This window comes from Apus apus, chromosome 17, assembly GCF_020740795.1.
Source record: "Apus apus isolate bApuApu2 chromosome 17, bApuApu2.pri.cur, whole genome shotgun sequence".
In the NCBI taxonomy this organism is placed as follows: Eukaryota; Metazoa; Chordata; class Aves; order Apodiformes; family Apodidae; genus Apus; species Apus apus.
Window position 1 is genome coordinate 2,087,571 of NC_067298.1, and position 12,218 is coordinate 2,099,788.

The following is a 12,218-nucleotide window of genomic DNA, read 5'->3' on the forward strand; positions in this document are numbered from 1 at the left end:
CTTGGGATTGCCCCGATCCAGGAGCAGGACCTTGTACTTGGCCTGGTTGAACTTCATGCAGTTTGCACCAGCCCACCTCTGCAGCCTGGCCCGGTCCCTGCGGGTGCCCTCCCTTCCCCCCAGCCCGTCCCCTCCCCACACACCTTGGTGCTGTTGCCATCACACTCAGGGGGCACTCGGTGCCATTGTCCAATTAATACTGTAGGCACAATTGTTACAGGTCCTGTGTCTTCTTAAGACATTCCCACCCTCTCAGATCAGTCACAGAGGGCATTGCAACCTGTGGTGAAGCCTGAGCAAAGTCTGCAGCTCGGATCCCTGGTAAAGTCCCAGTTGAGCACAAGCCAACCATAACAGCTCCCACTGAGAAGGAAAGGTTCTCCTTTGTACCTGCTGTGGTGCCTGCTCTGATGCCTCTCTGGTGGCACAGTGAGCTGCTGCAGCTCATCAGAGTGACAGACAATTAAAAAGAGCCTGTTTTTATGGGCTGGGCTGTTAAAGCCACGTATCCTGCAGCTGGATGAGTGAGGGAGTTGTTTGGGAGAGGGGGGAAAAGCAGAGCCTGGAGGTAAGGAGGAAGCAGTGGAGGAGTGAGACCTCCTTTCAGCATCAGAAGACTCTTAATCTGGTGGAATGTGTGACTTTGTTCAAAGAAACACAATTAAGGTAAGAAAATAAAGGGTACTTGAAAGACTGGGAAAATAATGAGAGGAGCGTGTGACCAGCTGGACTGTGTTTAGCATGAGGTCTCAAAAGAATGTTTTCCTAAAGCTCAGCTAACCAGTTATCCTGTGCCTCTCTGCTCAAGTCTGCTCCTCTTCTCTGCAGGAGAGACCAAAACCCAGGATTCCTATTTGCCACTTCAGAGATGCTGCCCCTCCTTTCATCATCTGCGTGAAGCTGGTGAGTCCCCCTTGGCCTTTGCTCTACATGCAAAACTTGCTCCTCAGGAAATTACATTTCTCTTTACTGTGAGTAGCTCTTCCCAGAAGTTTTTACTAGTTCTTACTTCAACTGGTTTAACTGACCTAATGACATAACTAGAAGCTGATAACCAGCAGTTGTTTTGCTGTTATATTTAAAATAGCAAAGCACAGAAGTTTTAAAGCAAAACAGTAAATACCTTCTAGTTGCAAACACTCGTGAAAGTCTCTTAACAGTGACTAAAACCTGTAGCTACAGACAAACGGTGACATTTTCAGGCTGTACTAGATCTGTCAAAGATTGATTGGCTGAATCTCATCTGGTACAATCTGCTTTTAACTTAACACTCCCGACTTTATGATCAACTCTGAGATCATAACTACAAGTTGTAAAGCCAGACTGAAAGTACCTTAGGGCATTATCATGTACTGTTGCTTGATAAACTCTTGGATAAGCTAGTAATATTACAACTAATTTAATTTTTCATACTACATATAATGGTGGGTGGAAGTCCCAAGACAAAACATCTGTGCAACCTGTTACAAAGCACATTTAATTTGTGAAGCCCTTACAATGAGACTATTATGCAACATCTTGCCTGAAAACTCCAGCCTGTGAATTCAGCTGTGATTTCAGGATATTTTTCCACTCATGGCCACTGAACATTTTCTACTTGCTGATCACAGAACACTACAAGTAATAAGAGTGTTTAAGTAACAGGCAGTAATGTCTTAGGAAATGCAATTTGACCTACTTGAAACAGAGTTTGTGAAGCTGCTTCTAAAATCTGTCTTTAAAGCAGCTGAGTTTTTAGAAGTTAAGAAAGTCAGAAGCCATTTGCATGGAGCCAAATGCCTAGAACCTGCAGCAAGTCCTTCTTGCACCCCTCTCACTGACTGGTGACACACGTGGCTGCTGTGAAAACTGGTGGTAGAAGAGCTGGTGGCAAAACCACTCGAGTGCAGAGGTGAATAAAGATCAATGCCCAGGGAGTTCAGCAGCAGCGTCCTCCGGGGAACCAACACAGTGGCCAGACAAGAGCAATGCTGGTAATAAACCTGCAGACCAGCACAGCTGACAATCCATAAAGACAGAGAATCAGGTTGTTAGAAAAACAAATTTATAATAAAGAACAAACCAAATTTTTTCTGTTAGTGGTGCCCAGTACCCTGTTACCACCTGAGAAACCACAGACACTGTAAGAAAGAAAAAAAAACCCCATAAATATCTGTGTAGCAAAGTGCAGGAAGTGTAAAACCCAGTGGTTGGAGGAAAAGGCATCCAAGGTTCCAGGAAGCAAGGACCAGAGCTCTTGAGTTCCACTCCAGAACCAAGGCTGCTGGACCCTCCTGCTCCTGTCACTGGGTTTCACAGCTGATTTTAAGAACAGTTCCAGCAACCCCTCCTGGTGCTGCCACATGTGCTGGGGTTTATCACTGCTGGGAGCCCTGAAGTCCCACAACTACTTGCAAGGCTGGGGGTGGGTTGAAATGGGCAGAGTTTCCAGTAGGAACTTTGTCACGGAAAGCAATCTGCTACCAAAACAAGTTGGTTTGTGGCTTAAAAATATTCATCTCTCCTGTTTGCAGCAGCTTGCAGGCTTCTAGACCTGAGCCAACCACTGAAGGAAACAGGTTTGAGAAGAGCAGAGTGTTGAACTTGTTCATTCATCAGTGCTGAGGGTGCAGGTCGAGTTCCATGCCAAGGGTTGGTCTTTGCTGTGTTCACAGGTTGGGTCTGTCCTGCCTTGTGCAGCCCACATCTGAAGGAACAGCTAAAACCAAAACTTCCCACTTGCTTTTCTTTAAGCACTTTTTCTACGTTTCTTCTTCAGATTTTTTGCAAGAGGGAGCAGAGGAAAAAGCAGGATAGGGAAGTACAGAACATACTGACTGCATCACATGAAAAATGTCATTTTTGTGATAGCTGTTGCTGCCTCTGATGTTATTCACCCAAATTTATCAAATCACACTGAGCAAAAAATGTTGCTTTTACAAGTTTCAAGTCCCAGGCTGATGTAAGACATAAAATTCCTCTGCAAAAAGAGTGCAGTTCTGAGGGGAGGAAACCATAACTCCTGCTTGAAAGGTTACAAATCACTTGTATTTCTAAACTATTTAGCTTTACCCAGCTCTGTTTCAGGTTGTGCCATCAGCAAATAAACTGGACATGTCTCCATGCACATACAGCTCCATATTGCATGGACCTGTTGGGAGCTTCTGTAAGGCAGCATTAGCTGCAGATCCTCTTAGTTAATATCATAAACAGAAGTCATTAACAAATTCCTAAACATCCCAGACTTCCAAATTTAGCTGTTATTTACCAACAGAAGTTTATCTGAAGAAGAATGTGACTTGGGGCTTTACTGTCTTTTATTTTGCTGTTCATGCTAGAGGGTTACTTTTAGTTTTGATACAGAGAAAACCTGCATGTTCACCTGCAGCTCCAGGAGGGTAATTCTGAAGATGAGATGTTTATTAAGTGGGTTGTTTGCAAGGAATGACTCTGGCCATGTCCTGGGAGCAGTGTTTGCTTATTTAATTTTTCAGGCAGTTCCTCCCTTGCAAACATTTAGCTGTTACCATATAAACTCACTTTTGGAAAAGCAGTCACCCTGTGTGATCTTTGCTGCTTTTGCACTTTAAAATGGCTTCACAGAGCCGAGCTGCAGCTGAGTCTGCTCCGTGTGTGTCTGCAGGTTTTGGCTGAGGAGCATCAAAGTGGCTTTAGCTCTGAGCTGGGTGCAGCACCTGCAGCACCGCTGCCCCCAGGGGCTGCACTCTGGGTCTTCTCTGCTTTGAGGTAAAAGCAAAATGCTCAGAAATCATGTGTTGTGCCCCGTGCTGGCCTGGATTCCAAGGGCTTGAAATGAAAGGGATTTTTATTTTTCTTTCTTGGTAATTCAACTAGATTGATTGTATGAGCTCTCAGTAAATGCACTGTTGGACCAGTTGCTGCAAACCCTGCCTTGTTCTGTCACCTCAGCCTTGTGCTCTGGGACTGAAACAGTTGTTTTCAACTCTCCTGCTTAATTTTGCTTCTGGGCACTTTTATATCTATTTTTAACCCTTCTATAGAGGAAGCTGATTTTTCAGCAAACTAGAAATGCGACTGTTTCATACCCTGTGTCCTACCTTGGGAAGTCTGGGGTTTATAAAATCATTACAGGAGGCTCCAGGTTGTAGTAAAGGCCTTTTCCTTCTGAGCAGAATTCCCTGTGGATGTGAGTGGTTAGTTTTGCAGGTAAGTTTTGCAGTGACAGTTTGGGGGTCACAGAATCACAGACCCACCACTCTTGGAAAGGACCCCTGAGATCACTGAGCCCAACCATCAACAGGAAAAAACACCAACCAACCAACCAACCAACTACACACCCCACCAAAAAACACCCACAGGACCCCCCCCCCCAGTCTTGGCCACTAGACCATGCCCTCCCTGCTCAGTCCTAACTGAATTGCTAACTGGCACCCAGGCCTTCAAGTTATTAAATCCCATCAAGTAGCCTTGATTTCAAGGGAAAAAAAGAGAAAAAAGGACTCAGTGTCTTTCACAATTAGGGCCTTGTAGCTCAGGTAAGAAATTGGTTGCCCTGGATGAGTCCTTGCTTAAAAATCCTGGTGCCATGGGCTCTCTCCTGCCCTTCTCCAAATTGGTCATTAGCTTTTCTTAGTTTTTTTGTTATTGGTAAATATCAGCACGTAATTATTAATTTTATAACCCGTGGTTGTGGCTTTTTGGTGACGTTCTGGGTCAGATCCTGTTATTTTGGTATTTTTTGCCCTTGCTAGTGAAGACAGAAGAATGTGGCAGGTAATGAGAACAGAGAGAATGAGAGCAGAGTCTGTGCTCCCCAGGGGTGTGTGCTGCTTTGGGCAGGGTTGGGGGGTACAGGGGCAGGGTTCCCTTCCCGGGTCCATCCAGGCAGCAGAACCACTGCAGAGGGTGGAGCAGCCAGGCCAGCTCGGGTTGATGTGACCGTGTCCCGGGAAGGAGAGGCTGCCAAGCAACAGATTGTGCATCCAGGGATTCCAGCCCGTCTTGTGGTTCCACCTCCTTTAATTCCAGTTTCAGCTGGACACTGGGTTTGTAACATCCTGTCCCAAACACCTGCAGGGCTGTTGTGCATTGTTAAAGCTTCAGTCTTGCTGCTCTGGCCAACCAAAGAACACCTGCAATCTCTGTACTGACCTGCCATGCTATTATAAGCTTTAATTAATTTCTTTTTTTTTTTTTGTGACATTCCTGAGGAGCAGCAGAATTAAGGACTCCAGGAAGACCAAAGCAGAAATGCTCAGAAATGCTGAAGTTGGCAAGTTTCCTTCATGACATCACTGCCTTGCACAATTGCTCATGGAGCAAACCTGCCAGGTTCCTGTTCAGATAACGTAACCAGGGCTCAAAAGGAAACACCTCCAACTATGCAAAGTATTTCATGTTTGATGAAATGTTTGTTTCACCAGACAAGCTGGTGGTTGCTCAAAAGCTACAAAAAAAAACCCCAACACTTTTTTCAAACTCATTCCCTTGGTCTGAAAACACCTGCATGAGGAAAAAACACTGGGCTACAGGTGTCTGCAGAGCTGTGCTACTTCAGCACAGCCCATGTCCTACACAGCAGCATGAGGATGTTGTCCAGTAATCCCCCCACCCCTGCAAACATTAATTTGAACACTAATTTTTCAACAAAGACTTATTTTTTTTTTTAATGGAAACATTTCAGAGACTTGGTTTATTTATGTTTATTTCAGCAAATGGGACTTTCTTCTGTAGTCTAAAGAACCAAATGACTAAAACCTGTTCCAACCTGAAAGGAGTTTGGTTGATCTAATTCTCTTTTTCTTCCCTCACAGGATTTGACAGGTGGAGCATTTGAAGCAAACCTGAACATGCTGAACTTGAAGGAAGGGACAGATTATTATCACTTCAACTAAGAAACAAGGTAAGGCAGTGATACTGAACCTGTGTTATCCCCTTAGTGTGTGTGTGGGAAAAGAGACTCTTAGCATGAGCCAGGTTCTGGTTTTGGACATGAACAGAAGATTCCTGCAGGTTGTAGCAGGTACCTCACAGAGAAACTGGCTCATTTTTAGCTCCTCTGACTAAATTTTTCCTTCAAGTTTTCATAGGGTGTGTGTGTAGACCCATCAAACAACACACAGAGGAATTAGACTATCACGTTGCCTGTGCATTTGTCCTCCCCATCACATTAATCTTACTAAAGATTAATGTTCTAGCCATTTTATAGTCAATAAGACTTGAAGGACTGAGTCACCTCCGTATTCTTCAAGGGCCATGAAGCTTCAGTCCTTATTACAGTGTTTACCACAAGAACACTCACTTGAATTAGATGCATAAAGAGCTGTTAAGAGAGGCTTTGACTTTAGCTGAAGTGAAACCTGGATTGTTTGGTTGGAGTGAGACATAAGTAGGACAGACTTTTTGCACAGGGATATTTATGCTCAGGAAGATTTAATTATCACTAAATGCTGATTTGCTACCTCTGGAAAACAAGTCTTTTAAGAGACTAATGCAGCAGGTCAGGTTTAACACTGGATGTGTGTACAGCAAGCACAGGCTCCAGGGCTCCGTTCAGAGTTGGAGAAGTAAAAGTCATTGACAAAAAAAACCCCTCCAAGTCAGTTGTGACAGAAGTATGAAGAGAAACTGCCATCTTGTGGCTACAGATAATGAGCTTAAAAAATGAAAACATTAATGAACCTTTGTTGCCTTTATAAGGCATACCTACACAATTCTTTAAGACACAACCTCTGCCTCTTCTTTTGCTCAGCACTGCCCTGACAGCTCGTGCTGGGGATCCAGTTTGTCAGGTTGCTGCAGCACAGACTCCTTCCGCCCTGAGGGCACCTGAACCAGGAGGGAACCAGCAGCCAGTGCCTGCACCTTCACTGTGCTGAGCTCTGCAGGAGAGAGAGGAAGAACAGAGGTCACCTGGAGTAGCAGATACCACCACTTTATCAGTATCCCAGTCATGGACCCAAGTAAACTAAATGGAGAAGAAAATACTGACATACCAAGCTGTAATATTTACAGTCCTTTTTAATACTTTAATTTTTAACTACCCTTTAGCAGCTTTTATTTGTACAAGTTTAAAAGGACTTATAAGTGCTGATATCATATGATATTAACTTCATTCACCTTTTCATAATCCTTGAGTGCTTCTCCTCTGCTCTCAGGGTATGTGAGCTCTTGAAGAAGAGCAGAGTGTGTGAGCAGAACCTGCCTGCTAGTAGGGACAGCTGGGAGCCCTTCAGGTCCAGGGAGTGTCACTCTCAGAGTGAACTCCAGCAGTTCTCAGGGCAGGGACTTTGCAAAAAGTTATACTGACTATTTGCTTATGTTAAAAGAGGAGGAAAAGGTGCTGTTCTAAACCCAGGAACATTATTTCCAGACTGCACGTGACACTGTTTTTAACAGTTGCATCTGACTTACCTGTGTGCCTATTTGACTACTTATTATTTTATTTATACCAGACTTTTCTCCTAATGTGTCAGGCTTCTCTCAGCCACCAGTAATTAAGAAGCCGAGATAAGTATTTTGAGATCAGTGGATTCATCTTGCAACATCTTAATTTTGAACATAACATTTCTATTAGTTGACTAGAAAACCTTGGAACAGCAACACTTGGGTCAACTGCTGCTCTAAAAACAATGGCTTTTATGGGCAAGAGGTTCAGATTCTTGTTTTCCAAAATCACAAGTGTTAGTCACAGGTATCTTAAGATGTGACTAAAAGCAGAAAACTGTAGATCTGTCTCAGTAAGAACAGGAAGAGGAGAGAACTGGTATGGGGACAGGAGGGTGTCCTTGGAGGTTATTTGTATCAGTCTTCTGACCAGTTTTTTGAATGTACTTTATAAAATCTCTCTGTATTTTTACATCAGTGCAAACTCAAACCATAGGATCTGCTTACATCAGGAAGCATCTTGAGTGTAAAGCATTATCAGCACATCACACAGGAAGAGCTGGCTGACCTCAAACTCTTACTGTCCTATCACAGAGAGCCAGTTCAAGATGTACTTTAAAAACTCCACTAGCCAAGATCAGGAGCAGAAGAGACTTGGTGACTTTCAGCCACCGATGGTGCAGCTGTGAAGAAGGCTCATGGAAGTCTGAAATGGAACTGTGCAGGGCAACAGAATAATGCTCTGAATAATGACAGTCATGAGAATAAACTTAATGGTGCTCAAGTACTTTAATGAGAAAATGAAGGGAATTGAGATCCAAGCTCTAAGGAAAAACTTGGGAAAGAAGACTGCCAGAGGTAATATTTCTGAATTATGAAATGATTACAGAGGACAAAATTCTAACTATGGAAGCAGAACAATAAAAATTACAGTGGCCAAGAATAAATTGATATAGCACTATTTATAAGCTGGGTGCCTGTGATTCTAAAGAATTAGCCTTGGGTCATCAAGTGTTTTCACTTTGTCTGGTATTACTCAAAGTAGAAATAATTTTTCTTTGTTAATTCTCACGTTAACACATGTTTTCTAAAGCAGCAATAATTCAGCTTCCTTATCTCTGCACAGAGAGGAAAGGAACCTGCTGAAACCCTGAGCAGATGGGCAATTCCACATGATCTGCATTAAAATGAAATGGAACCTACACACGGGTATATTGTCTGCCTTATGAATGTAGTAACTTTTAGTTTATATTCTTCCTTTTAGGCAGTGTTAGAATTCTGTGGCTGGAACAACCATGTTATAATTCTGTTGTTGAAACTGGAAGTTTTTATCCTCTTTCTTTGCCCAGAGAGGGCAGATGAAGTTTTTAAAACATCTGTCCTGTATTACTTCATGCTTGTGTTTTGTCTGAGTAAGATGTCACACTACAAGTCTGGAATGCTGTCAAGAAAGGAGCATGGAAGGGCCTGAGACAACAGGCTTCAGCAGTTCCACACGCGTAGCGAGCTGGGAGGACATAGCCACCAACCACTGGAGAACTGCATCTGTTGCACTGAACTACAGCAGACTTGGTGGAACTGGTCATGACCACGTGTGGCTGAAACCCCCTGAGGAGCACCTTCCATACCTTACCTTGGACACCAGCTGTGGTTTGGGCACTTTCAGGAGATCACAGAGACTGTTGCGTTTCTCTCTCACGACTGGCAGTTCAGCTTCCCTGCACAAGGAAGTATTTTCCAGTTAATTCTAAAATTAAAACTTGAAGTTGGCTACATGCATAACAGCTTGTAGAGCTGGCTCTTTTGTTATCTTATTACCAGGTCTGTATCTCCACATGTACATTGCAAGTCCTAGAATTTTTTGTTCTGTCACACTTCACCAACAATGTGCCATTTTTGTACCATCTTGAACTCAAACCAGGACAATCTGGCTTAAGATGGTACAAAAATGTCACATTGTTCTTAAAGTTGACACAGATAAACCACAGAACCATCCAGAAGTGACAGTTACCAGTAAAGTGTCCCAGAATATTCTAGGTTTTTGTATAAAAAAAAAAATAGCACTAATTCATAGTCTTTTGACTAGAAGTTCACTCATTTCATTCTCTAAACTCACAGCTCCTTTTTGCTTCAGAAAAGGTCACACCAAGAATTTAAATAAATGTCACTGGATTTGGAGCACATTCTACTATCTAAAGAAGCCTTCTCCTGAAATAGGAAATCCAGACCTAAAATTGTGAGTCTCTTAAAAAGTTTCTGAAATAGCATCGTGTCCATGAGATAATTTCCTCAAGAGCTGTCAGTTCCAAAAAGCTCCCAAATGCCAAAAATCCATACAGACAACCTTCTTTTCCTTGTAAAAAGTTACAACTGTAAATGGGCTGTTAAAAATTTAACTCTTAGCACATAAATAGAGTCCAAAACTACAGAGAAAAAACAAACATGAAGGGCAAGTTAGAAATAACCTCAACTTCCTTCCATGTAGTCTGGAAACCTCCTGTAGCTAAACAAAAGTTATTATTTAGATAGTAATTTGTTTCAACTCTGCATTACACAATTGTATGATAAACACTGTAAACAGGGAACAAATGTGTGTGCCAGTAATTATCATCATTTTCCCCAGATATTAATTCTAATTTGGCTTCCTGCTGTTAGTGCTCATTGTAATTCAGAATTTACTGCACTCGTTTTAGCACTGAGAGCTGGGGAATAACAAGCAGAATCACTGACACTCAGCAATGACTTCAAATATCTTATTTTGTAAACAGTTAAAATCTACCAAGATAAAACATTTAAGCTTTAAGTAAACTAACTCTTCATCTTTCATCTTAACACAACAGACATACTGCAATGGGGAACTTTTAGAGCAAGCCCTGAAGACAGAATAAAACAGGCAGCCAGACACACCTTAAAAATGACACAGTAAAAATAGAATATGTAGTTTCTAGGAAGTATTTTGCTTTGTTTTAGTAACCCATTTCTAAGTAAAGCTGTACAACCACTGCTGCCTCTGTAGCAATTTGGTGTGCACTTATCATCTGAGTCTGTGAGCATCCCTTGGTGACAGCACTCATATAATCCTACTCAATTGTTTCTTTTAGCAAATTCTTTCTGTGACTTCTGAGCAAGCCTGTTCTTCAGATCTCAGAAGCCAGCACTGAATCACACTAAACACAGCACTGAACATCAGTAAGTAGTAGAGCAAGTTACTGTCACAGCAGAATTGTTGATAATAAATTCTTCAAATCTGAGCCCATCAGTCTGATTTTGTACTGGAAAATTCAGAAAAATGGCAGCAGCCACCCCTTACAATGACAAACTTAGTTTTCTTTTCCCAAATGTCAAGTTATTTAAGCTCAACCACAGAAATAAAATAGAAACTAAATAATGTAAACATGCAGCCTGAAAATATGTAAACCACAACTGTAAGGTATGTTTGTTCTTTGAACATGCCTGGGTTCATTTTATTTCCATAAAATGTCAAGGAAGACAAAAAGTCATGTAATGACTAAATAAATTATGTATTTTTTTGTATATATATATATATATGTTTACTTTTTCATGTATTACATTTGACTCCTGCTTGAGGCAAAGGGGTTGGACCAGTAGACCCCATGACCCAGGAGAGTCATCTCTAACAAGGAAAATTGTTTAACATGGCAACAAAGCTAAGGAGCTAATGAGTATCTTCAAACTGCGTGTTTCCCCAAATCCCTGAGGCAGGCAGTGTTCAGGAACTCCCCCAGGTGACTGCAGGGCAGTGCTGACCTCTGGCAGGAGGAAGACCTGCCAAGATGATGGTGAGGATTTCCTCCCCTGCTAGTTCAGAGGTGCTGACAAGAGGAGCTCCTCCTGCTCTGGTGAATCTTCCTCGTGAAGAACCAGACCCTGTTCCCCCTGTTCTTGGAAGAAGTTAATGTCACAGGGAACAGCAGGTAAAAAGAAAAAAATGTTATAAAAGTGTGGCTCTTTAATTCAGGCAATCACATGCTTGGGAAACATCTGAACTGTTCCGATTCAAAATATTTGCTTGAATATGAGGTTTGTAGCATTTTGAACAATTACATTTCGTAGGAGACTGGAGCTGTTCTACTAATTCTGTTGGTTTCCAGCTTGCAGAGATCCTTCCTTTCCCAAAATCCTGCTCATAAATGCCAAGAAACTCTGCAGCTGAAGCTTGACTGTTGGCACAGCTGAGTCTCAGTTTCATGCATCGTTTCCAAGATCTCCTCCCTTTTTGTGTTGTCAGAAAAATACAGATATTTTACTTTATCTAGTGGTGACTTTATACACCCCTTCCAGTGGGATGTCACACTAATGAGATAATTCTTTAGGGCAGAAGAATTCTCCTCAGTAATGCTTTGCCTAAAACTGAGGTCCCACTTCTTACAGCTTCCTTGCCAGCAGCTTTCAGAGGCATCAATGTCTTGTATTTTTAACTTCAGTGGTACAAAAATAATTTCAGCTCTGGCTACAAAGTCACTTACCAGTTGGTGTCACTGAGTATGGTCATAACCTCATCGATGATGGCAGGATCAGCAGCATCACTGTAGGTGAGGAACATCTCGTACACTTGGCTGGCTGTTGTCTTCCTGATCTGCAGGGAAGAGGCAGAGGAACCTTTAGTGAAGCATCCCGAGTCCTGCAGGGAACAGCCCAGTGCCAGAACATGAGCTGGCACTCATGAGTCTTCACACTGACAATCACTTCATGGGGGATGCTTTATGATGCTCAGAACTACAGCCTGTCCCTGCCTCTGAGAGCAGTTGGCTCCAGGATGGGACTTGGTTTCTGCACCTCAAGGCAATGTGTGCTACTGCCATGGGTGTGTTTCCACTAAAATGTGCAGGATTTCCCATTAAGATCTGTCC

General features: G+C 42.6%; 2 protein-coding genes across 7 annotated transcripts in view; one reads left to right on the forward strand and one right to left on the reverse strand.

The window, feature by feature from the left end:
- B3GNTL1 (UDP-GlcNAc:betaGal beta-1,3-N-acetylglucosaminyltransferase like 1) overlaps positions 1 to 10,883 on the forward strand; it is a 123,579-nt gene extending 112,696 nt beyond the window's left edge. For 2 of the 5 annotated variants that reach the window (XM_051634697.1, XM_051634701.1), the window contains 2 exons: positions 829 to 903; positions 5,775 to 10,883. In XM_051634697.1, the coding sequence (XP_051490657.1) occupies positions 829 to 903; positions 5,775 to 5,855 (156 nt within the window). In that variant the 3' untranslated portion in view covers positions 5,856 to 10,883. The remainder of the gene's footprint in view (positions 1 to 828; positions 904 to 5,774) is intronic. The other 3 variants (XM_051634698.1, XM_051634699.1, XM_051634700.1) reach the window with 3 other exon arrangements.
- TBCD (tubulin folding cofactor D) overlaps positions 8,930 to 12,218 on the reverse strand; it is a 126,327-nt gene continuing 123,038 nt past the window's right edge. For both annotated transcript variants that reach the window (XM_051634672.1, XM_051634673.1), the window contains 2 exons: positions 11,835 to 11,944; positions 8,930 to 9,065 (listed from right to left, as the gene is read on the reverse strand). In XM_051634672.1, the coding sequence (XP_051490632.1) occupies positions 8,930 to 9,065; positions 11,835 to 11,944 (246 nt within the window). The remainder of the gene's footprint in view (positions 9,066 to 11,834; positions 11,945 to 12,218) is intronic.